General features: G+C 44.7%; 1 protein-coding gene across 1 annotated transcript in view; it reads left to right on the top strand.

Moving 5' to 3' along the window:
• The window catches only part of LNX2 (ligand of numb-protein X 2), a 145092-nt gene that overhangs the window by 109466 nt on the left and 7833 nt on the right, over positions 1-27793 (top strand). Inside the window, exons 4-8 of the mRNA XM_044286119.1 lie at positions 3546-3745; positions 4995-5363; positions 13869-14006; positions 16420-16597; positions 22872-23100. Coding sequence (XP_044142054.1) covers positions 3546-3745; positions 4995-5363; positions 13869-14006; positions 16420-16597; positions 22872-23100 — 1114 coding nt within the window. The remainder of the gene's footprint in view (positions 1-3545; positions 3746-4994; positions 5364-13868; positions 14007-16419; positions 16598-22871; positions 23101-27793) is intronic.

Raw genomic sequence — 27793 nt, forward strand, 5'->3', positions numbered from 1 at the left:
AAAGCTTGTTCTAATGATTTGCATCATTCTTTAGTCTTTATACCAAGTTATACACAGTAATAGGATCTGGAAAACTCAATGTCCTGGATTGCAGAGCTGCACAGAGCAATGTATAATAACAGCCCCAGAATCGTCTCATGGCTAACACCAACCCTCCCATTGGAAAAAGGGTCCATCATTTTACCAGGCAAAATAGTGCTGCATGCCGCACTATTTTGTCTGTCATTTTAGACACACTGGGCAGATTTACTAATCCTATAGATGGTGTGCATTTATTACCATGGCTCAGACTAGTGTTGTGAGATGTTAACATTGAGGTTTGGGCTCCACAGTGCTTTTTTAATGTGCTTGATGATTGTGATCTGGGGTGGGCTGGCCATAAGCGCTACAGGGAAACTTCCCGGTGGGCCGATGATGGGGGGGCTGCCTGAGCCATTCTCACAACTGCCAGCAATGGCCATCCCAAGACAACTGGAGCAGGAGGACAGAACGTGGCAGCTGGCACTGACCACCACAGAGGGGCAGCTTCTGGGAAGGTATTTTGTGCTGCTGGGGCAGTATTTTATTGATGCACTGTGGTATTTGGCTCTGCTGGAGTGGTGTAATGTGCCACAATATGGTATTGCTGCCCCTTCCTACCCTGCCTTCTATCAATTTGGGCCCCACTATTAAATAGGGCCAGTTTTAGTTTTTTTCCAGGGCCACTTTAAGTTCTCAGCCCTCCCCGATTGTGGTACAACCATGGGTCACACAATCACCAAACAACTGTTTCTCCCATGGGAGAAGAACCTACAGACATCTTGAATTCCAGCCATGACAAAAGATTTTGACCCCTTAAAGGGGGTTACCCCATGATTAATGTAAAAAATTGAAATCCAATATCACATAGTACATGACAAGCTCTTAATAAGACTTTATCTAGCAGACACACCAGGGTTTGAAAATATACCAGCCATATCATTCCTAAACCAATCCTTTACCTTGAGCAATACCGATTTAGTTGTTTGACACCATATGGGAAAAACATGTTTTAAAAAGACTCGTAATTGGTACCTACCCACTCCAGTCTGGAGTGACAGTCTATGGCACGCATGACACATCGCATGCTAGCTTACTCTTGTAATTTCCATAAGAAATTGCGTTTCTTTATTGTTGAGGAGACTAGAGTGTGAGAGACTAGAAAAAATACATCAAACCATGCAGCCTGCACAATAAGTGATGTGGACCAGCATGGTGGTGGCCAGTTCCCTCAATTCATAAGAGTCTGGGGGCTGGACTAAATATATGAATTGACACTGTCTGTAGCCTGGTGTGGGGGTGGGCTTTGAATCTTCTTGATTTTCTTTTTTAACTATTACTTTTACTTACACTAGTGCTCCAGAGTCTCTCTCTCTCTCTCTCAAACTACTTCTTTCTTCTCTCTCTCTTCTAATCTTCTGAGATCTCCAGGCTCTGTGCTCTGTCAGCCACCGCCCAGGAGTAGCAGGCACGCGTAGGCAGGAAGCTGGCCGGGGTCCAGACGTACGACAGGCAGAGCCTGAAGGCAGCGTGCATGCCATGTGATCATCAGCGTCATCCCTGCCCTGTGTGTGTCTGTGAGTTACTTGTGCTGCCGTACCTGCCCCCCTGCGCTGCCTAGCCCCGCCCTGCAGCCTCCATCACCTCTCTGTGTGGCCCACTGCCGCGCCACTATTACAGGCAGCGGCACGCCCGGGCTGTTCTCTGGCAGGTTAGGAGGACAGACACTCTGGGGGGGGGGGTTGGACCCCCCTTTCCCCCCCATTATCTACGCCCCTGCCTCACATGGATCCAGAGATCTCCACATTTACTGCTCCAATTGCTCTGCTAGATTTATCTGAAGCCGTCAGCTTAGGAGGCACTTTCAGATTTGTCCCTTCTACTGCAGCTGGTGGCAGTTGAAGGATGGAACTGAGCATGTGCTTCCTACTCAGTGAGCAGGACAGAGAAATTAGAAAAAGAGCAAACAGCAGGTGGCACTATACAGATAGACGTCAGTGAATAGCTCACTGGCTATACAACATTTTTAATGAATGCAATTACAAAAGTATTCAGATCCAGGGGCTGGGCTGGTTTTAAAAATGCTGAATATGTTTTGTGGAACAACCCCTTTAATACAAGATTATAAACACATGCTTGCTTTTTTTTTCTCCTAAAAAGCATTTTGTCATCACTCTGTGGCTTGTGTGTGGCATCACAGCTCATCCCCACTTCAGTAGAGTTGAGCTGCAATGCCAGACACAACTGTCATGGATGAAGTTGCAGATAGCTGGAACCTTTAAATAAATGACCGACTGGCTTGATCCCAAACTAAGGAGCATATAGGTGAGCCCTATAAAACCCTAAGAGCTCTCCCTGACTGCTATGCACATGCAAGGGTCTCAATGGTAGACGATTGCATGCCCACGTACCTAAGACTGTGTGACACCTGAAAACCCTATATTAATGAGGGTGACACGACCACCGGCTCCCTGCACTTAATAAGGACGGAGTCAGGGTCACCTAGAATCAAGCCAGCAAGGAAACACAATAAAGGAAAAGACTTATCTGAGCAAACAGCAGCAGCAGCCTCCAGCAGTGAACACTTCATCCAGGAAGTAGTATAAACCGCAAAGTGAGGCAGTATGGGAGGGAAAATAAAGTAAGACGATTAGTCTTAATAAGTGACACCTGGCAGAAGGAAAGGAGATGACAAAGTTAAACCAAAACAAAGAACGTCATACAAGAGGTAGAGAAGAAGGTCTACCAGACCTTCTCACAGAACTGGCGGTGACAACAACCTTTGGAGCTGTTCTTAGAAGAAAAAAGCCATGTTTTTTTTAAACCTTAACAACCCCTTTAAGCAGTGAGGTCTGCTAGGAATTTAATATTCCCCAAATCTTTTTTTCAAATCCAACCACAGACTGTGGACTACTTTTTATGGTAGCCTATATTCTGTGTACAAAGAGCAGACTCATAAAACGATCTGTAGTCTGCAGACTGGGTTGGTGGAAAAGCTGGTCAGGTGTATTATTAGAATGCTCCAAAGATGGACCTACTTCTGGTACTGTAGTTGGTGGACTTGGTGCCACGTTATGCTGTACTTTTGCTAACTATAATGCAAAGTGGTAGCGCTACTAGTTGATGTGTGTGTGTGTATATATAAATATATATATTTGCTGAGTGTATATATATATATATATATATATATATATATACACATACACTTTTTTTGGGGTGTCTAGTCTTGGGGAGGCATCTAAATGTTTTCTTACTCTTTTATTGTAATTTAGGAAAGATAGGGAAATATATATTATTTACATTTATTAATTAATATTAATCATTTGGATGATTTCATTAAATTTGGGCTTACAACATGTTAATCCCAACACATGAACTATAGAAATGTCTCCCGACTTGTTTGTAATCCATAATGCAGTTGGCTTGCAGAATGTAGAGTACTATTGATCTCGGCAGTGTATTGATCGCTTAGCACTGAACTATAAGCATCCTATTGATATTGTTGTGTTTTTGTTTGTACTGGACAGCTATGCATCCCCCAGCTAGCTTACCCGAAGGAGAAATTACTACCATTGAAATACACCGATCCAACCCATACATCGAACTGGGGATCAGCATCGTCGGCGGTAATGAGACCCCTTTAATAAACATTGTCATACAGGAAATATATCGGGATGGCATCATTGCCAGGGATGGGAGACTGTTGGCGGGTGACCAAATACTTCAAGTAAGTGAACACGAAAACACAACACACTGTGTAAGTAAAGTACTGTAGACGGTATTAACTGCTCTTTATTCTATTGTTGATGGAGACTGCTGATGTCTGGGCTTTAAATAATTGACATTTCCTAAGGCTGCTGCGTTGTCCAAAATCTTTCCTAAATCTTAAAAAAGGGAAAATAGAAATTTAATTGCTTGGAAGAGGTGACGATTAGCTTCTTAGAAATTCATTCTTATTAAAGGGATTGACCAGGATTGGCAAAAGCGGTCTGTTTTTTTCCCAGAACCACCACCACTCTTGTACATGGACTGTCTTAAGTATTGCAACTCAACTCTATTTATTTGGCTGCGATTGTAGACACTACCCATAAAGTGGCGGTTTATAGGAGGAAAAAAGTTTTCTAGTCTTTACACTCCCTTTAAATCCTTTAAAGGGGTTTTCTGAGACTTTTTAACTGATCCTCAATAGGTCATCAGTATCTAATCAGCTGTTTCAGAAGGCACTGACAGTAGCTCAATATTATGGGGATATTTTCCACCTAGACATTGCTTATGTGGGAGAATAGCTCTAGAATAGGCCTCCAGTGAAGCCTACCACTACATTGTTTCTGTCAATTTCATGCAGAATTTAAAATAAAAAATCTCTGCATACTTCTGTGCTTACAGCTCCTCTGCGAACCTATGGTAACACTACAAACAAACCTTGTGTAGTCTTATCCTGCAGTCATACTGTAACATAACGTGAATTCAAAAGATTTGAGGATGAATAAACTTATGCAGGCTAAGTGAAGAAATATATTTACTAAGTGTGCAGTAAATTAGTGCAGACCACAGTTATTCACATCAGCCCCTCCTCCAGTGTGCAGCACGCATGTTTCTGAGATCACTCAGGAATGTGTTCTTATTAGCACAATGAGGGATGGGTACTATCTCTAATCCACTACATTACACAGAGTATTAAACATATTATAAAAGAGGAAGGGAACAGATCCAATTAGTACTTAAAAATACCCTTAAAATATACATAATCTCCTCCGTGTCCTACTTCTTGCTAGCAAGAAATAGAAAGCAGATTAAAAAAAAAAGAGTATGACTGCTGGAGGGGTTTTCAAAAAGATAGTAAATTTGTAAGATAAACTGCTTAATCTTAGTTGCATTAAAACCTTGATTAAAAAATAAAACACTGTCGCAAAGGAGGACATTGTCTTTAAAATATTGGATATTCATTGAAATGTGCTTTTTTTTTTTTTTTACAGGTGAATAACTTCGACATTAGCAATGTATCACATAACTATGCCAGGGTGGTCTTGTCCCAGCCATGTACTGTACTCCATCTCACCGTGCTCCGAGAGAGGCGCTTTGGAAGCAGAACACAGTCTCATATGGATTGCAACTTGCAGAGAGAAGAAAGCTTCCACGTCACTCTGAATAAAAGGGGGACCAATGAGCAACTGGGCATCAAACTTGTCCGCAGGACTGATGAATCTGGAGTATTTATTCTGGATCTCCTAGAAGGAGGACTGGCAGCTCAGGATGGGAGACTTCACAGCAATGACCGCGTCCTGGCAATCAATGGACTTGACCTAAAGCATGGCACCCCAGAGCTAGCCGCTCAGATTATTCAGGTATCCAAAACAGTAACACCTTCAAGAAGTACCACCTCCATTCACTTACCATGTGTTGCGTTCTGTTAGCTGTAAGAAAATGTAATGATACTGGTTGGCAGATGGCGATTTGAAGCTCATGTGCCCCAGTGCAGAATCAGTAACAGGGCCCTCCACCTACATGTACCATTTATAGGATTGGTCTCGTCATATGGGGCAGAGCTTTTCATCTGGTTTCAGTACCCGCATGTAACCATGACTTGTGCACTCCCTGTAGGTACACCCCTGGTAATCGAAATAAATAAAATTAATTCTTCTAATGTTAGTTCTTTTCTCCTAAAGACCCCTTTACATGGCTCTATGTAGCAAGCAATTGTCAAGAAGGAATCGTTCCTTCCAAAAAATCACTTGGTCATCAGTAGAGGTGACCGCTGCATTTACATGCAGCAATCTCCTCCACAGTATGGGGAGGAGCGATCACTAATGCCATTGTTCGTCTCCATACACATTGTTTGCCAGCAGCAAAGCGCTTTTTAGACAGCACAATCTGCCCTCGTCAAATGATTTAGGTGACTGCACCAACAATGCTATTACCCGATGGATGAGTATTTGGTTGTTCATCAGGTAATTGACGTAACCTTTAGGCTTCATTCACACAGTCAGTGTTTGGTCAGTGATTTCCATCAGTAATTGTGAGCCAAAACCAGGAGTGGATCCTACACAGACATAAGGTAGAAGGGAAAGATCTGCACCTGTTCTGTGTTTTGGACCTGCACTTGGTTTTGGCTCAAAATCACTGATGAAAATCACTGACCAAACACTGACTGTGCGAATAAGGCCCTACACTGGCAGATTATCGCTAACAAGTATTTGTCTGAACATCGGGCGGTGTAAAGGAGCCTCTAGCATGAAATATATTGCTAGCCTTACCCTAGATCCCTACTACAGATAGGTGTATACATTCTTATAGGGAGGGTATATGGCATTGTTTACACATGCATATAGGTGGCAGTTGCCCAGGTAGCAGAAAAACAGCAAATACATCCTTCTCAGTTCACTAATTCTTAACTGAAGTCACATGCTCAGTGCTTTTAATTTTTCCAATTTTTTGTCCATCTCTTGATCATTGCCCTGCCACACTGCAGAAAAGTACCGTACTTTACATTATTGTGAGACATACAGTATGTTTGGAATTGCTAATCCTGTTGTGATAAAAGCATTTTTAGTGAATGCAATTTGCAGAGATAGGTAAGTGATATTCCAGTTTGAATGGCAGCACAAACTACCTAAACACTTTAGGCTACTTTCACACTTGCGTTTTGGCTTGTGAGATCCGTTCAGGGCTCTCACAAGCGGTCCAAAACAGATCAGTTTTGCCCCAATGTATTTTGAATGGATAAGGTTCCGCTCAGAATGCATCAGTTTGCCTCCGTTCCGCCTCCATTCTCGCAGCGTTTTGGTGTCCGTCTGACGATGCGGAGGCAAACAGATCCGTCCTGACACACAATGTAAGTCAATGGGGACGGATCCGTTTTCTATGACACAATCTGGTACAATAGAAAACGGATCCGTCCTCCATTGACTTTCAATAGTGTTCAAGACGGATCCGTTTTGGCAATGTTAAAGATAATACAAACGGATCCGTTCTGAACGGATGCAGGCGTTTATATTATTGGTGCAGATCCTCACCAAATTCGAGTGTGAAAATAGCCTTAGGCCAAACGCACGCCGAGAGCGGTCCGCGGTATGCCGGGCTGGATTCCTGTTCAGAGCAGGAGCGCACGGCGTCACTGGTTGCTCTGACGCCGTGTGCTTCATGTCGCCGCTGCACTACAGTAATACACTATACGAGTGTATTACTGTAGTGCAGCGGCGGCATGAAGAGCACCGCGTCATAGCAACCAGTGACGCCGTGCGCTCCTGCTCTGAACAGGAATCCAGATTTTATTATTTTCCCTTATAACATGGTTATAAGGGAAAATAATAGCATTCTTAATACAGAATGCTAAGTAAAATGTGGCTTGAGGGGTTAAAAAATAAAAAATAAATTAACTCCCCTCATCCTCTTGTTCGTGCAGCTGGCATCGTCTTCTTTCTTCTTCTTTCATGACCTGCAAAAGGACCTTTGATGACGTAGTTGCGCTCACCACGTCAGCGCAGGTCCTGCTGAATGAAGATAGAATGATCTTCTATCTTCATTCAGCAGGATCTCGCTGATGTCACCGCGCTCACCATGTGGTGAGCGCAATTTAGTCATCAAAGACGATGCCGGCTGCGCGAACAAGAGAATGAGGTGAGTTAATTTTTTTTTTAACCCCTCCATCCCTATTTTACTGTGCATTCTGTATTCAGAATGCTATTATTTTCCCTTATAACCATGTTATAAGGGAAAATAATAAAATCTGCAGAACCCCAAACCCGAACTTCAGTGAAGAAGTCTGGGTACCACATTCCGTTTTTTATCATGCGCGTGCAAAACGCATTATTCCCGCGTGATAAAAACTGAACAACGCAATCGCAGTCAAAACTGACTGAAATTACTCGCGCGGGTTTGCCGCAATGCACACGCGACTTATCCAGAGCAAGTCCTAAGACATGTTGTTTGTAAACCTTCAGTTTTTTAGCACCCGCGCGGAAAAAAACTGAACAACTTAACGCAATTGCAGTCAAAATGGTGCGAGTTTCACTGAACGCATCCAGAGCCAATCCATAACGCTCATGTGAAAGGGGCCTAAGGCTACTTTCACACTGGCGTTTGGACTTTCCGTTTGTGAGATCCGTTCAGGGCTCTCAGAAGGAGTCCAAAACGGATCAGTTTTGCCCTTATGCATTCTGAATGGAAAAGGATCCGCTCAGAATGCATCAGTTTGCCTCCGATCAGTCTCCATTCCTCTCTGAAGGCGGACACTAAAATGCTGCGGATTCACCTTTTTTTTTTCTTGTGGATTGGGGGTTATTTTAATTTGATGTAGAATAAAGGCTATGTTTTAATGGTGGTCATCTGTGAATATTTGTAAGTCTACACATCTTCTGGCAGGTTATTGTCTTAGCTGTGATAATGCTTCTAAATGTAAGACAGTCTCCTTGCTGTCTTACATTTAGACCATTTTTTACGCCTAAACCAGGGGTCTGTCGGCCCATCCCCCTTCCCTGCCCACGTCGCGCCCACTCTTTTAGACCTGGCATGAGCTGAGAAGAAGTGGCAGATTGTTCACAGATGGTCTCATTAAATCATGAAATCTGGAGATGTGAATATTTTTTTTTTTTTTTAGCATGCCAAGATTGAGTAAGTGTGCCAGGACGCATTGTTACGTCTTATCGAGACATCTTTACAGAGGCCTGTTATCGTGAAAGTGCCGCACTATGGTCAGCCTTTACTACACCGCTATTAGAGAGCAGGTTGCAGGATGTTTCGACAAAGGCCTCATGCACGCGGCCGTTCCGTGCATTGGGGACCACTAGCACCATCCGTGCAACGGGCCGGGCTCATTCAACTTGAATGGGTCCGTGGTCTGTCCGCACCGCAAAAAAATACGACATGTCATATTTATTTGCGGTGTGGAACAACTGAAAGAAACACCACGGAAGCACTCTGTAGTGCTTCCGGTGTTCTGTTCCGTGACTCTGTTCCACATCTCTGGAATTACGGACACATTCAAGTGGGTCCGCATCCGTGATGCGTGGTGCACACAGCCGGCGGCCGTGGATTGCTGATCCGCCGTTTGTGGGCCGCCCAACCGCCGTGTGCATGGGGCTAAGGGCTCTTTCACACCTGCGTTCTTTTCTTCCGGCATAGAGTTCCGTCGTCGGGGCTCTATGCCGGAAGAATCCTGATCAGTTTTATCCTAATGCATTCTGAATGGAGAGAAATCCGTTCAGGATGCATCAGGATGTCTTCAGTTCCGGACCGGAACGTTTTTTGGCCGGAGAAAATACCGCAGCATGCTGCGCTTTTTGCTCCGGCTAAAAATCCTGAAGACTTGCCGCAAGGCCGGATCCGGAATGAATGCCCATTGAAAGGCATTGATCCGGATCCGGCCTTAAGCTAAACGTCGTTTCGGCGCATTGCCGGATCCGACGTTTAGCTTTTTCTGAATGGTTACCATGGCTGCCGGGACGCTAAAGTCCTGGCAGCCATGGTAAAGTGTAGTGGGGAGCGGGGGAACAGCATACTTACCATCCGTGCGGCTCCCGGGGCGCTCCAGAGTGACGTCAGGGCGCCCCACGCGCATGGATGACGTGATCACATGGCACATCATCCATGCGCATGGGGCGCTCTAACGTCATTCTGGAGCGCCCCGGGAGCCGCACGGACTGTAAGTATACCGCTCCCCACTACTACTATGGCAACCAGGACTTTAATAGCATCCTGGCTGCCATAGTAACACTGAAAGCATTTTGAAGACGGATCCGTCTTCAAATGCTTTCAGTTCACTTGCGTTTTTCCGGATCCGGTGTGTAATTCCGGCAAGTGGAGTACACGCCGGATCCGGACAACCCAAGTGTGAAAGAGGCCTAAGCTAATACTTTTGTGAGAAAATATTCAGCAACTTATAACTTATTGATTGACATAAGCGTGCATATATGGACAGCTGTCCATCACCAAATTTACTAATGGCAAATGTTATGTCTCATTATACTAATGGCAAAAAGTGGAAGGAGAGAAATTTATTGAAATGGCTTAAGAACCAGTAAAGTCGGGAATGCTATGTTTGGATGAAGCAGGCAGAAGAAAAAATCCACCTTAGGCCCCCTGCACACGATCAGGATTGCGTGCGGATTTTCCGCACGGATTTGCGTGCGGAAAATCCGCACCGTAGGTCATGTACATTGTATTGTATGAGAATTTGAAATTCTCAATGCACACGATGCAGATTTTTTCCGCGCGGATTTTGACCTGCGGTGCGGATTTTAAAATCTGCGACATGTCAATAAATTTTTTTTTTTCCCGACCGGATTTTCTGCATTCACCTAGTAAAATCCGCATGCGGAAAATCCGGACCGAATCCGCACGCAAATCCGCATGCAAATCCGCATCAATTAATGCGGATTGACCATACAGATTTGCCTGCGAACACCTGCGGATTTCAGTGCGGATTCTCCGCACATGAATCCTAAACGTGTGCATGTAGCCTAACAAGGCATCTGTCAGCAGTTTTGTACCTATGACACTGGCTGACCTGTTACATGTGCACTTGGCAGCTGAAGGCATCCGTGTTGCTCCCATGTTCATATGTGCCCGCATTGCTGAGAAAAATTATGTTTTATTATATGCAAATGAGCCTCTAGGAGCAGCGGGGGCATTGGTGTTACACCTAGGGGCTCTGCTCTCTCTACAACGGTCACTCCCTCTGCACTTTGATTGACAGGGCCAGGTAGTGATGATGTTTTCACTGCCTGGTCCTGTCAATCAAAGTGCAGAGGGTGCTGTAGTTGCAGAGAGAGCAGAGCCTCTAGGTGTAATGGAAACGCCCCTGTTGCTCCTAGAGGCTCATTTGCATATACCGGCCCTCGTAGTAGCACCGCGGCCTTCTTGCAGCTTACCAGGCCCAGCGCCATACATTAAATAGCACCTGTGCTTGGTATCACGCTCAGCCTTATTCACTTGAATGGGGCTGAGCCGCGCCTAGGCCAGGTGACTAATGAATGTAACGTCACTGGCCAAGCGAAAGCTGAGAGAAGGCCTTGGCACAACTGTGAGCGCCGCTGCCTTCTCAAACACCTGATCGGTAGGGATCCCGGGTGTCTGTCCCCCACTGATCAGATACTGATAATCTATCCTGAGGATAGGTCATCAGTATTAAAGTCTCGGAAAACCCCTTTAATACCAGCCATTTTCCTCTACAGCTTTGTTTTTTTGTGAGGCAGAGGGTTCCTTGTTTTGACAATGAGCGTTCTTCCGAGACACAGTTCTCTTGCCGCCTGCAGCAGATTTTCTTCCAGTATTTCCCTGTATTTGTCAGCATTCAGTTACCCTCAGACGTCTTCCAGGGTCTGCTACAGAGGAGCTCCCCCACGCCAGGACGCTGTCAACCCAAGGTGTGCACATTTGGTAAAAGCAAAAAAGACTACAGAATGATTTTACAAGGGTTAGTAAAAAAAAAAAGTTTCCTTTCCCATTACTGGCACCTTTCAATACTCTTCTTACAAAGTAGTTTTGGAGTACTCGTTTGCATGGTGTCATCTTTTCCTGGACTCCTCAGCCAATGAACATTTTATATACAGAAGTATTTATAATGCAACATCTGGAGGGAAATGTATCATGTCCTGGACTACAGAATTCTGGCTTCAAAAATTTAAATGGTGGCATAGAAAGACAGAAGTCTGAAACCTCAGGATCAGCCTGCAATAGAGAACTGGTACTGACGGTATTTGCCAGATCTCGCGCTACCCCTCCGATTCTCGTGGCCAGGCTCTATTTACCCAGCTGCAGCGGTGATGTCATGTCAACAACACGTGACCGCTGCAGCCAATCACTGACCTCATCGGGTGACCAATTCCTTTAGCACTGATGGAAGCAGTGCTATTTTTTCATGTACAGTACAGACCAAAAGTTTGGACACACCTTCTCATTCAAAGAGTTTTCTTTATTTTCATGACTATGAAAATTGTAGATTCACACTGAAGGCATCAAAACTATGAATTAACACATGTGGAATTATATACATAACAAAAAAGTGTGAAACAACTGAAAATATGTTATATTCTAGGTTCTTTAAAGTAGCCACCTTTTGCTTTGATTACTGCTTTGCACACTCTTAGCATTCTCTTGATTAGCTTCAAGAGGTAGTCACCTGAAATGGTTTTCACTTCACAGGTGTGCCCTGTCAGGTTTAATAAGTGGGATTTCTTGCCTTATAAATGGGGTTGGGACTATCAGTTGCGTTGTGGAGAAGTCAGGTGGATACACAGCTGATAGTCCTACTGAATAGACTGTTAGAATTTGTATTATTGCAAGAAAAAAGCAGCTAAGTAAAGAAAAACGAGTGGCCATCATTACTTTAAGAAATGAAGGTCAGTCAGTCCGAAAAATTGGGAAAACTTTGAAAGTGTCCCCAAGTGCAGTCACAAAAACCATCAAGCGCTACAAAGAAACTGGCTCACATGCGGACCGCCCCAGGAAAGGAAGACCAAGAGTCACCTCTGCTGCGGAGGATAAGTTCATCCGAGTCACCAGCCTCAGAAATCGCAGGTTAGCAGCAGCTCAGATTAGAGACCAGGTCAATGCCACACAGAGTTCTAGCAGCAGACACATCTCTAGAACAACTGTTAAGAGGAGACTGTGTGAATCAGGCCTTCATGGTAGAATATCTGCTAGGAAACCACTGCTAAGGACAGGCAACAAGCAGAAGAGACTTGTTTGGGCTAAAGAACACAAGGAATGGACATTAGACCAGTGGAAATCTGTGCTTTGGTCTGATGAGTCCAAATTTGAGATCTTTGGTTCCAACCACCGTGTCTTTGTGCGACGCAGAAAAGGTGAACGGATGGACTCTACATGCCTGGTTCTCCACCGTGAAGCATGGAGGAGGAGGTGTGATGGTGTGGGGGTGCTTTGCTGGTGACACTGTTGGGGATTTATTCAAAATTGAAGGCATACTGAACCAGCATGGCTACCACAGCATCTTGCAGCAGGCATGCTATTCCATCCGGTTTGCGTTTAGTTGGACCATCATTTATTTTTCAACAGGACAATGACCCCAAACACACCTCCAGGCTGTGTAAGGGCTATTTGACCATGAAGGAGAGTGATGGGGTGCTGCGCCAGATGACCTGGCCTCCACAGTCACCGGACCTGAACCCAATCGAGATGGTTTGGGGTGAGCTGGACCGCAGAGTGAAGGCAAAAGGGCCAACAAGTGCTAAGCATCTCTGGGAACTCCTTCAAGACTGTTGGAAGACCATTTCAGGTGACTACCTCTTGAAGCTCATCAAGAGAATGCCAAGAGTGTGCAAAGCAGTAATCAAAGCAAAAGGTGGCTACTTTGAAGAACCTAGAATATGACATATTTTCAGTTGTTTCACACTTTTTTGTTATGTATATAATTCCACATGTGTTAATTCATAGTTTTGATGCCTTCAGTGTGAATCTACAATTTTTATAGTCATGAAAATAAAGAAAACTCTTTGAATGAGAAGGTGTGTCCAAACTTTTGGTCTGTACTGTATGTCAATGGGATCTGTTAGGTGCCATTGATATCTGTTAATCTGGCAGCATGCGGTGTGAGCATTGATATTAGCATTATACAGAGCGGAAGTATTTTTCACAAGCGCCCCAGTAAAATACACGCCATAGTGCTGTCTAATATTCCAGAATATTTGATCAGTTGGCACCTGTAAGCCGTATCATATACTGAGCATAGCATCCTATGATCTTTCCTATAGATTGCAGATATTCACTGCTGGGTGGTAATTCTGTCCTCAGGCTCTTAAGCATCAAGACAAGAATGCTTCTTACCAAAGCTGCATTGAGATATTGATATTGATGTGTGTAGGCTCATCTTGCCTTCTTGTGCTTTACAACAGGGCAGCGGAGAACGAGTCCATTTAACGGTATCTCGGCCTGTAAAGCATCCCGCTGGTAACATAAGCCGAGAGGTCGGCAACAGCCAGTCTCATCACCATATACAGCAAGTGTATCATCACAGGCCGAGCGTACACAGGGTAAGGGCTTTCTGAAGTTATCAACAGTGTTGTAAGGTCTCAGAATTGAATCAAATTTTTAGGCCCTAGGGCTCATGAACGTGGAAATATTAACGATCCATACAAATTCTGAGCTACCCATAGATGTCTGTGATCTCATATTGTTCCTCTGTGGTATGAAAAAAAAACTATACATTGGATGGAGCAGGAGGCAGAAGGCTCCATCTACTGTGTAGTGGCCATATCGGGGTACAGCAGCTCCGCTCCCATTCACGTGAGTGCAGTACGCCAGTACCGGAAACTACACAGTGGACGGAGCCTTCACCTTCCAGCTCCATCCAATGCATAGTTTCCTGCGCTGGCGGCTTCCCTGAACAGCTGATCAGTAGGGGTGCTGTTTGTCGTCCCTGAACAGCTGATTGGTGGAAGTGCTGTTTGTCACCCCTGAACAGCTGATCAGTAGGGGTGCTGTTTGTCGTCCCTGAACAGCTGATTGGTGGAAGTGCTGTTTGTCACCCCTGAACAGCTGATCAGTAGGGGTGCTGTTTGTCGTCCCTGAACAGCTGATTGGTGGAGGTGCTGTTTTTCACCCCTGAACAGCTGATCAGTAGGGGTGCTGTTTGTCGTCCCTGAACAGCTGATTGGTGGAGGTGCTGTTTGTCACCCCTGAACAGCTGATCAGTAGGGGTGCTGTTTGTCACCCCTGAACAGCTGATTGGTGGAGGTGCTGTTTGTCACCCCTGAACAGCTGATCAGTAGGGGTGCTGTTTGTCGTCCCTGAACAGCTGATTGGTGGAGGTGCTGTTTGTCACCCCTGAACAGCTGATCAGTAGGGGTGCTGTTTGTCGTCCCTGAACAGCTGATTGGTGGAGGTGCTGTTTGTCACCCCTGAACAGTTGATCAGTAGGGGTGCTGTTTGTCACCCCTGAACAGCTGATTGGTGGAGGTGCTGTTTGTCACCCCTGAACAGCTGATCAGTAGGGGTGCTGTTTGTCACCCCTGAACAGCTGATTGGTGGAGGTGCTGTTTGTCGTCCCTGAACAGCTGATTGGTGGAGGTGCTGTTTGTCACCCCTGAACAGCTGATTGGTGGAGGTGCTGTTTGTCGTCCCTGAACAGCTGATTGGTGGAGGTGCTGTTTGTCGCCCCTGAACAGCTGATTGGTGGAGGTGCTGTTTGTCACCCCTGAACAGCTGATTGGTGGAGGTGCTGTTTGTCGTCCCTGAACAGCTGATTGGTGGAGGTGCTGTTTGTCACCCCTGAACAGCTGATCAGTAGGGGTGCTGTTTGTCACCCCTGAACAGCTGATTGGTGGAGGTGCTGTTTGTCACCCCTGAACAGCTGATCAGTAGGGGTGCTGTTTGTCACCCCTGAACAGCTGATTGGTGGAGGTGCTGTTTGTCACCCCTGAACAGCTGATTGGTGGAGGTGCTGTTTGTCACCCCTGAACAGCTGATTGGTGGAGGTGCTGTTTGTCGTCCCTGAACAGCTGATTGGTGGAGGTGCTGTTTGTCGCCCCTGAAAAGCTGATTGGTGGAGGTGCTGTTTGTCACCCCTGAACAGCTGATTGGTGGAGGTGCTGTTTGTCGTCCCTGAACAGCTGATTGGTGGAGGTGCTGTTTGTCATCCCTGAACAGCTGATCAGTAGGGGTGCTGTTTGTCGTCCCTGAACAGCTGATTGGTGGAGGTGCTGTTTGTCGCCCCTGAACAGCTGATTGGTGGAGGTGCTGTTTGTCGTCCCTGAACAGCTGATTGGTGGAGGTGCTGTTTGTCGCCCCTGAAAAGCTAATTGGTGGAGGTGCTATTTGTTGTCCCTGAACAGCTGTTTGTTGTCCCTGAACAGCTGATTGGTGGAGGTGCTGTTTGTCGTCCCTGAACAGGTGATCGGTGGGGGTGCTGTTTGTCGTCCCTGAACAGCTGATCAGTGGGGCTGTTGTTTGTCTGACCCCCACCAATCTGATATTGATGACCTATCCTGAGGGTAGGACAACAATATCTACTGGAAAACCACTTTAATTCTAGTTAGTGATAAACAGTTGTGTATATGAGCATAGACACTTGTTGATCCCACTCTACTTGCAGCCTATACCACCTGCTAAGGTTCTACATTCTGTATTTCTGAGTAACTCCTGGAAAGCGGCCATTGTGGCTGCTCTGCAGTGATGTCCACTTTCTCCTTATATATAGCTATTGACATTTCGCTCGCTATGTTTTATTTTACCTTTAATTGGCTCAGAAATGGATATGATCAGCAGTGAATGGGTTCAGACCATAGGAACATATAATGCAGTGTTTAACCGTATGCACTATATTGGACTGTTCTGAGGGTTGCACATGCGGCAGCATCTATGAATTAGTACGGTATTATATTTCAGCTGATGTATTGTTTGAGTGACTCTTCCTTGTGACTTTGATATTCATTTTATCTGTCTCAGGATCTTGCCCAATGTGTAACCTGCCAAGAGAAGCATATTACCGTGAAGAAAGCGCCCATGGAATCATTAGGCATGACAGTGGCGGGCGGAAGAGGGAGTAAAAGTGGAGAGCTACCAATCTTCGTAACCAGCGTGCAGCCTCACGGATGTCTTGCGAGAGACAGCAGAATTAAACGAGGTTTAGATCTACATTCTCCTTTCTAGCAGACAAATAGCACTTGATAAATGTAGAATTCATGCTGGTAGGAATAATTGGTAATTTATATCAGGTGCAGATACAGGGGCTGACTCCAGACAGCAGTGGTAGACATCACAGACGGCTGCAGGCAGATTTATCCACTGCTTTTCTAGTCACTTTTCTTACACGATTTATGAGGTGTGAACATAACTTATTCTTATGTCCTTGGGTCTTCAGCTAATCACTGCTACCCCTCACATTCTCCAACCCTGCTTTGTCCCAGACTACTTCCCCACTTCTTATATATGTCTGACTACTACCTACCCAGCTCTCCTATATTGGGGACTACCACATAAGTCTATCCCCAGTACTGCTGTATGCCACACTAATACTTCCCCACCTTTTCTACTACTTCCTCAGCATGTCTATATGCCAGACCTTTACTTTCCCAGGTCTTCTATATATCAGACTACTACTTCCCCACCTCTCCTGTATGCCAGAGTACTACTTCCCCAGCTCTTCTTTATCCAAGATTACTACTTCCCCTTCACCTCTTCTATATGCCACATTACTTCCCCACCTCCTATATGTTAGACCACTACTACCCCAGCTCTTCTATATGCCACACTACTACCCCAGCTCTTCTATATGCCACACTACTACCCCAGCTCTTCTATATGCCACACTACTACCCCAGCTCTTCTATATGCCACACTACTTCCCCAGCTCTTCTATATGCCACACTACTACCCCAGCTCTTCTATATGCCACACTATTACCCCAGCTCTTCTATATGCCACACTATTACCCCAGCTCTTCTATATGCCACACTACTACCCCAGCTCTTCTATATGCCACACTACTTCCCCAGCTCTTCTATATGCCACACTACTACCCAGCTCTTCTATATGCCACACTACTACCCCAGCTCTTCTATATGCCACACTACTACCCCAGCTCTTCTATATGCCACACTACTTCCCCAGCTCTTCTATATGCCACACTACTACCCAGCTCTTCTATATGCCACACTACTACCCAGCTCTTCTATATGCCACACTACTACCCCAGCTCTTCTATATGCCACACTACTACCCCAGCTCTTCTATATGCCACACTACTACCCCAGCTCTTCTATATGCCACACTATTACCCCAGCTCTTCTATATGCCACACTATTACCCCAGCTCTTCTATATGCCACACTACTACCCCAGCTCTTCTATATGCCACACTACTACCCCAGCTCTTCTATATGCCACACTATTACCCCAGCTCTTCTATATGCCACACTACTACCCCAGCTCTTCTATATGCCACACTACTTCCCCAGCTCTTCTATATGCCACACTACTACCCCAGCTCTTCTATATGCCACACTACTACCCCAGCTCTTCTATATGCCACACTATACCCCAGCTCTTCTATATGCCACACTATTACCCAGCTCTTCTATATGCCACACTACTTCCCCAGCTCTTCTATATGCCACACTACTTCCCCAGCTCTTCTATATGCCACACTACTACCCCAGCTCTTCTATATGCCACACTACTTCCCCAGCTCTTCTATATGCCACACTACTTCCCCAGCTCTTCTATATGCCACACTACTTCCCCAGCTCTTCTATATGCCACACTACTTCCCCAGCTCTTCTATATGCCACACTACTTCCCCAGCTCTTCTATATGCCACACTACTTCCCCAGCTCTTCTATATGCCACACTACTTCCCCAGCTCTTCTACATGCCACAGTACTACCCCAGCTCTTCTATATGCCACACTACTTCCCCAACTCTTCTATATGCCACACTACTTCCCCAGCTCTTCTACATGCCACAGTACTGCTACTTCACCTTTTTCTGTATGGCACACTGCTACGTCCCCAGTTCCTTTACCTGCCACACTACTACTTTATCAGCTCTTCTATATGCCACACTACAACTACTCCAGCTATTCTATATGACACACTACTACTACTCCAGCTCCTCTATATGCAACACTACTACTACTCCAGCTCCCCTATATGGCACACTACTTCACCAGGTCTTCTACATGCCACACTACTACTACTACTCCAGCTCCTTTATATGCCACACTACTACTTTACCAGCTCTTCTATATGCCACACTATTACTTCACCAACTCTTATACATGCCACACTACTGCTTTACCAGTTCTACATGCCACACTACTACTACTACTCCAGCTCCTCTATATGCCACACTATTACTTCACCAACTCTTATACATGCCACACTACTGCTACTTCACCAGCTTTCTACATGCCACACTAGTACTACTCGAGCTCTTCTATATGCCACACTACTACTTCACAAACTCTTCTACATGCCACACCAGTACTTCTCCAGCTCTTCTACATGCCACACTACTACTTTACCAGCTCTTCTACATGCCACACTAGTACTACTCCAGCTCTTCTATATGCCACTAGCTCCTCTACATGCCACACTACTACTACTCCAGCTTTTCTATATGCCACACTACTACTATTCCAGCTCCTCTATATGCCATAGTACTACTTCACCAGCTCTTCTACATGCCACGCTACTACTCCAGCTTTTCTATATGCCACTAGCTCCTCTATATGCCAGACTACTACTTCCCCACTTTTTTATGCCATGCTACTACTTTCTCAGTCCTTCCATATGCCACACTACCACTCCGCTACTTCCCCAGCTCTTCTATTTGTCACACTACTTCCCTAAGTCTTCTATATGCTAGAACACTACTTCCCCAGCTCTTCATTATGCCAGACTACTTCTTGCCCAGCCATGCTATATGCCACAATACCACTTCTTCCCCAGCTCTTCTATATTTCAACCTACTACCTACATGGCTCTTTTGTATGCCACCATACTACTTCCCCAGCACTTCTATGGACCATGCTATTGCCATACTTGTCCTGTTCTTTCATATGGTATTATTTAATTTATGCACTTATATAGCGCTGACATATTCCTCAGCACTTTACAAACGGTATCATTACTCGCTGTCCCCAGCAGAGTTCACAGTTCCCTATCAGTATGTCTTTGGCATGTGGGAGGAAACCGAAGTACCGGAGGACACCCACACAAACACGGGGAGAACATACAAACTCCATGCAGATGGTGAACTTGATCAGATTCAAACCTGTGCCAACCACTGAGCCACCGTGCTGCCAATATGTCAGACTACTATGTCACCAGCCTTCTGCATATCAAACTACTACTTCTCCAACTCTTCTATATACCAACCTACCATTTACCTGGTATGCCACCCTACTTCCCCAGATCTTCATTATACCAGGCTATTACTGTACTTCCCCTGTTTTTCTATATACCAAACTACTACTACTCCAACTCTTCTATATACCAGACTACTACTTCTCTAGATCTTCTATATACCAACCTACTGCTTACCCGGATCTTTTTGATTATGCCACCCTACTACTTTCCCAGCTCTTTTGGGTACTATGCTACTACTCTACTTCCCCTGTTTTTCTATATACCAAACTACTACTACTCCAACTCTTATATATTCCAAACTACTACTTTATCAGCTCTTCTATATGCCACACTACTACTTTATCAGCTCTTCTATATGCCACACTACAACTACTCCAGCTATTCTATATGCCACACTACTACTACTTCAGCTCCTCTATATGCAACACTACAACTACTCCAGCTATTCTATATGACACACTACTACTACTCCAGCTCCTCTATATAGCACACTACTTCACCGGGTCTTCTACATGCCACACTACTACTACTACTACTCCAGCTCCTTTAAATGCCACACTACTACTTTACCAGCTCTTCTATATGCCACACTATTACTTCACCAACTCTTATACATGCCACACTACTGCTTTACCAGTTCTAAATGCCACACTACTACTACTACTCCAGCTCCTCTATATGCCACACTATTACTTCACCAACTCTTATACATGCCACACTACTGCTACTTCACCAGCTTTCTACATGCCACACTAGTACTACTCGAGCTCTTCTATATGCCACACTACTACTTCACAAACTCTTCTACATGCCACACCAGTACTTCTCCAGCTCTTCTACATGCCGCACTACTACTTTACCAGCTCTTCTACATGCCACACTAGTACTACTCCAGCTCTTCTATATGCCACTAGCTCCTCTACATGCCACACTACTACTACTCCAGCTTTTCTATATGCCACACTACTACTATTCCAGCTCCTCTATATGCCATAGTACTACCTCACCAGCTCTTCTACATGCCACGCTCCTACTCCAGCTTTTCTATATGCCACTAGCTCCTCTATATGCCAGACTACTACTTCCCCACTTTTTTATGCCATGCTACTACTTTCTCAGTCCTTCCATATGCCACACTACCACTCCGCTACTTCCCCAGCTCTTCTATTTGTCACACTACTTCCCTAAGTCTTCTATATGCTAGAACACTACTTCCCCAGCTCTTCATTATGCCAGACTACTTCTTGCCCAGCCATGCTATATGCCACAATACCACTTCTTCCCCAGCTCTTCTATATTTCAACCTACTACCTACATGGCTCTTTTGTATGCCACCATACTACTTCCCCAGCACTTCTATGGACCATGCTATTGCCATACTTGTCCTGTTCTTTCATATGGTATTATTTAATTTATGCACTTATATAGCGCTGACATATTGCTCAGCACTTTACAAACGGTATCATTACTCGCTGTCCCCAGCAGAGTTCACAGTTCCCTATCAGTATGTCTTTGGCATGTGGGAGGAAACCGAAGACCGGAGGACACCCACACAAACACGGGGAGAACATACAAACTCCATGCAGATGGTGAACTTGATCAGATTCAAACCTGTGCCAACCACTGAGCCACCGTACTGCCAATATGTCAGACTACTATGTCACCAGCCTTCTGCATATCAAACTACTACTTCTCCAACTCTTCTATATACCAACCTACCATTTACCTGGTATGCCACCCTACTTCCCCAGATCTTCATTATACCAGGCTATTACTGTACTTCCCCTGTTTTTCTATATACCAAACTACTACTACTCCAACTCTTCTATATACCAGACTACTACTTCTCTAGATCTTCTATATACCAACCTACTGCTTACCCGGATCTTTTGGATTATGCCACCCTACTACTTTCCCAGCTCTTTTGGGTACTATGCTACTACTCTACTTCCCCTGTTTTTCTATATACCAAACTACTACTACTCCAACTCTTATATATTCCAAACTACTACTACTCCAATTCCTATATATTCCAAACTACTACTTCTCCAGCTCTTTTATATACTGACCTATTATCTTTTGTATTATGCCACCCTACTACTTCCCCAGCTATTTTGGGTACTATGCTACTACTGTACTTCCCCATTTCTCCTATATACCAAACTACTACTACTCCAATTATTATATGTACCAAACTACTACTTTTTAAACTCTTCTATATATCAAACTACTATTTCTCCAACTCTTCTATATACCAACCTACTATTTACCTGGCATGCCACCCTACTAACCCAGCTCTTCTTTGTACCATGCTATTAATGTACTTCCCCTGTTCTTCTATATACCAAACTACTACTACTCCAAATCTTATATATACCAGACTACCACTTCTCCAGCTCTTCTATATACCAACCTATTATCTTTTGTATTATGCCACCCTACTACTTCTCCAGGTCTTTTGGGTACCATGCTACTACTGTACTTCCCCTGTTCTTCTGTGCACCAGACTACTACTTCTCCAGCTCTTCTGTAAACCACACTACTACTTACCTATGTATCTAACCACCCATTTCCCAGGTATCCTTTTCACCAAACCACTTTTGTCCATAGGTCTCCAATTTGCCAGACCCCCAGCACTGTCATGTGCCAGTCCTTTCCTTACTGTTCTGGTCACACCGTCCCCAGCTCTCCCGATTTAATCCTTGTCCAACTATTCTGTCTGTGATATTTGACATAACCAATTGCTCTGAGGAATGAAGGACTGAACTTCCCTACTGCAACATTTTTCATTACTACAGATCTGCTCAACCACTGTGTTCAGAGTATCTGGCACATGACTGAAAATAATAAAGTTATGGAAGAATTCCCAGAGTCAGTGGTATGACATAAATGTCTTATCCACGGGGATCCCAAGTCTCCAGGAATGGGTCTGGGCACCTTGGTCCTCAGGGTCAGTGGGATTAGCAGAAGTTACAGACTGACAATAAAAATCCTGAATTAGGAGAAAAACTATTTATTTTTTCACCAGGGGACGTTCTGCTGAGTATAAATGGTATTGACCTGACCAACCTGAGCCATAGCGAAGCAGTGGCCATGCTGAAAGCCAGTGCTGCTTCCTCTGTCATTACTCTTAAAGCCCTTGAGGTGGAGGTTCTGGAAGAGCAAACCCAAGTAAATGAAGAAATGAGCACAATCAGTGAAAACGAATATGATGCCAGCTGGTCTCCATCGTGGGTCATGTGGCTTGGACTCCCCAGGTAGATAATTGTATTATCGTTGAAAGGTATTTTTCTTTCTCTGCAATGAGGTCTCATGCACACAACAGAACCATAAGCATAGACCACCATATATCGCCACATGGAGTCCTTATGACTCCTTACTATGGATCTGTACATAATCTGTGCCATATGGCACCTCTGTACTGCACTATTAAAGGGCATCTGTCAGCAGATTTGTACCTATGACACTGGATGATCTGTTACATGTGCACTTGGCAGCTGAAGGCATCTGTCTTGGTCCCATGTTCATATGTGCCCGCATTGCTGAGAAAGGTAATATCTTAATATATGCAAATTAGCCTCTAGGAGCAACGGGGGCGTTGTCATTACACCTAGAGGCTCTCTCTGCAACTGCCGAGCCCTCTGCACTCTGATTGACAGGGCCAGGTGTGATGACATTTTCACTGCCTGGTCCCATCAAAGTGCAGAGGGCGCGGCAGTTGCAGAGAGAGCAGAGCCTCTAGGTGTAAAAATCATCAAGTGCACATGTAACAGGTCAGCCAGTTTCATTAGGTACAAATCTGCTGACAGATGCCCCTTAAAGAGGACCTTTCACCTGGAAAAACATTGTGAACTAAGTATCATGACATATACAGCGGCGCCCAGGGATCTCACTGCACTTACTATTATCCCTGGGCGCCGCTCCGTTCTCCCGTTATGTCCTCCGGTATGTTCGGGGACTTGGTTATAGTAGGCGGAGACTGCCCTTGTTCTGCTGGGCGTCTCCTTCTCCTAGGCTGTAGCGCTGGCCAATCGCAGCGCAGAGCTCACAGCCTGGGAGATTATTCTTCTCCCAGGCTGTGAGCTGTGCGCTGCGATTAACCAGCGCTACAGCCTAGGAGGAGGAGACGCCCAGCAGAACAAGGGCAGTCTCCGCCTACTATAACCAAGTCCCCGAACATACCGGAGGACATGACGGGAGAACGGAGCGGCGCCCAGGGATAATAGTAAGTGCAGTGAGATCCCCGGGCGCCGCTGTACATGCCATGATACTTAGGTTCACAATGTTTTTCCAGGTGAAAGGTCCTCTTTAAGGTGGAATTTTTTCTTCTGGCAGCCTGCTTTATCCAAACATAGCATTTCTGACTCCTTCCACTTTTTGCTATTCATATAATGACACTTAACATTTGTCATTAGTAACAGCACAATTTACTGTCCTTTTACACTGCCCAATTTAGAAGACGATTCTTGGGAAGAAACCACTCCTTCCCGGCAAGCGCCTGCTCGTCAGCGAAGGAGACTTCTACATTTACATGCAGCGATCTCTTCCACGCTATGGGGAGGAGTGATAGCTAATGCCATAGCTCATCCCCATATAGACTCGTTGTTTGCCGGGAGCAGAAGCTGTTTAGACAGGACGATCTGTGGCCGGCAAACAATCTTATTACCTGATGAATGAGTGTTTTGCTCGTTCATCGGGTAATCAGCGGCAATTTTACACCGCCAGATAATTATCGCTAACGAGTGTTCCTATAAACGCTCGTTAACAATTATCTGGTGGATTCTCTGCCTGTGTAAAGTGTCCCTTTAGCAATTTGTATTGTTTAAAGGGGTATTCCAGGCTGTAGATATTGATGACCTATTCTTTGGATGGCAAGAAAATTTAGACTAGCACATCTACAAGTGCACATCCATAAAGCTAACATGCAGACAGCAAACATAATAAGTATGGTAGCACACTGTTATACATGCAAACAATAGAACTAGGGATTAGGGATTATTGGTACTTGGATGGATTACAGATGGATTACAATGGTACTATTCATGAAAAATTGAAGCTTTTTGTGCACATTTTTGATCAAACGTGTGTTGGGCCCATCTACCAAGGTGGCTTCTGCAGATGAGTACTTAACACTAAGGCTGAGTTCACATCAGCGTTCAGCCTTTCGTTCTTCAGCTCCGTTATAGGCATAATAGGGCGCATTTAGCACATAACTGAGCCAAATGGAGCCTACGGACCCCATAGACTACAATGGTTTCTGCTTAGAAGAAGATTTTTGAAGCGGAGACAACAGTCCTGCATGCACAACTTTTGTCTCCACTTAAAAAATCTTCCTCTGAGTGGAATACTAACGGACCCCATTATAGTCTATGGGGTCTCTAGGCTCCATTCGGCTCAGTTGTGTGCCAAAACTGTTATTTTCTGTTCTTCTGCACCTATAACAGAAAGGCTGAATGCTGATATGAACTCAGCCTTAGGCCTCCTGCACACGACTGTTAGGCTTTTTCAGTGTTTTGCGATCCGTTGTTCTGTTTTTTGTTTTAGTTGTGTTTCGGTTTCTGTTCTGTTTTTCCGTATGGCATATACAGTATACAGTAATTACATCGAAAAAATAGTGCTGGACATAAAATTTTCAATCGATGGTTCTGCAAAAACGGAACGGATACGGAAGACATACGAATGCATTTCCGTATGTGTTTAATTTTTTTTGCAGACCCATTGACTTGAATGGAGCCACGGAACGTGATTTGCGGGCAATAATAGGACATGTTCTATCTGTTAACGGAACAGAACAGCGGAAATACGGAAACGGAATGCATACGGAGTACATTTTTTTGCGGAACCATTGAAATGAATGGTTCCGTATACGGCCCGTAAACGGAAAAAGAAAACGGTTGTGTGAAAGAGGCCTTAGTTTTAACTCTTTATGCCCTCACTTTGAGAGAAAAATACAAAGGTTTTACAAGTCGGCAGCACAGTGGCTCAGGGGTTAGCCCTGTTGACTTGCAGCGCTGGGGTCCTGGGTTTGAATCCGACCAAGGACAACATCTGCATGGAGTTTGTACGTTCTCCCCGTCTTTGCGTGGGTTTCCTCCGGGTTCTCTGGTTTCCTCCCACATTCCAAAGACAGACGGATAGGGACCTTAGATTGTGAGCCCCATTGGGGACAGTTGGATGCAAATGTCTGTAAAGCGCTGCGGAATATAGTAGAGCTATGTAAGTGCATAAAATAAATAAAAATAAAATAAATACAGAATCGAAAAAAGAAATAATCGTGGCATGCTCCATCAGATGCCACATTACAGTAGTACTCTTCCCCAGAAGTATTATCTTTAGGGGAGAATATCTCCTTAATACGATGCACCATATGGCCGCACAATCAGTGACTGCAGCCTCGTCCACAAGCCCTTAATAAAAACAAGTTGTATTAGAAATTCCAGTTCCAGTTTCTGAGAAGCACATAGAATAGGGATGTCAACCTCGTGGCCCTCCAGCTGTTGCAAAACTACAACTTCCATCACGTCAGGACATCCTACAGCTATGAGGGCATGCTGGGAGTTGTTGTTTTGCAACAGCTGGAGGGCTTTATGTTTGACATCCCTGACATAGAATATGTACAGTTACTTTTTTGTTTTCTTCTAATACCATCTTTATTTCAGCTCTGCTGTGATTGCACGGTTTACAGTTTTATGTTTACAGAAAAAAAATGTTAAAGTCCTATTTGCAGCTCGCTGTTGCTTACAATTTGCATACAATTAAGTTGCCTGCACTGTTTGGCTATTAGTATAATTGACTGCACGAAAAGCTGAACACTGACTTTGCTGCATAGACAAGAATATTTTATTCCACTTGAACAGGCTTTCCTTTACATTCTGGCTACTTCAAATGGAAATGTACAGTGAAGAAGCTTTAACACTGCGCGGTTTTCCGCATCTGGGCTTTTGTCTGCAGTTCGGCACTAGAAGGGCGATTCTCGAAATGGAAAAGACGCCTGTCCTTTTTTGCACATTATTTCTTTTGCTTGCTGAATTTGTGTAAACGGCACATATGTAATTGGGAATGAAGCGTTTTTTCCTGATCATTGCAGTGTGTGTGAGCTGCATTTACATACAGCAATCATCTCCTCTGTATGGGGGTGAATGATCGTTACTACGATCATTTGTCCTTATACAGTTCCATAGAAAATCATTGTTCCTGAGCAGCAGACTGTTGCTTAGACAGTATTGGGGGCATTTATTAAAGAGTTTATACTACAATTATGGCGTTAAAAAAAATTGCTAATTATGGAGCATGCCCTATGTGTGCCATAATTTGTGACTTTTGAAGCTTCTTGCTACTTTTCAGAAGTGGCAAATAAAAAAAAGCTGCGGAGCTTAGCAGGAGGGTGCGGCTTCACGTGGCCCACCAGCTTTACTATAACTTTTGGCAGAAACTGGCGGATGTTATAGATGACATCTTCACCCTCCCCCCTGACTGGAGAAGACTTCAGTTTCTATCACACGGCAGCGGAGAGATGCACCAAATTTATTAAGAGGCAGTGCCCCTTAATAAATTAGGTGCACCTCACGCCAGCGCAGGGACTGACGTATGGGTACACCAGTACTTATAACTCTCCCACAATGTCTGCTGCACAAGAACAATGATAGGTCAAGTGTTTGTTCATTGGGCAATTGCCGGGAACCTTTTACGCAGGCTAATTATCCTGAGTGTGGCCATCTTGCCTGAGCTGTTCTTAACGGCATTTAGAAAGCATTAAGAAAATTGCTTTACAGCAGCCCCATGGGCCATAGATAAAATGGTCAAGAGGGGACCTTATTGACTTCAATGGGAGAGTTTTCTAGGCATGCTGTGAGACCTGTGCAGAGGACATTGTACAAGGAAAGAATAGATAAGATTTGACGATCACCTATTGTGAATGGTGGATCATGTCTTATCTATACAGAGAGGTGA

This window comes from Bufo gargarizans, chromosome 3 (genome assembly GCF_014858855.1).
Source record: "Bufo gargarizans isolate SCDJY-AF-19 chromosome 3, ASM1485885v1, whole genome shotgun sequence".
In the NCBI taxonomy this organism is placed as follows: domain Eukaryota; kingdom Metazoa; phylum Chordata; class Amphibia; order Anura; family Bufonidae; genus Bufo; species Bufo gargarizans.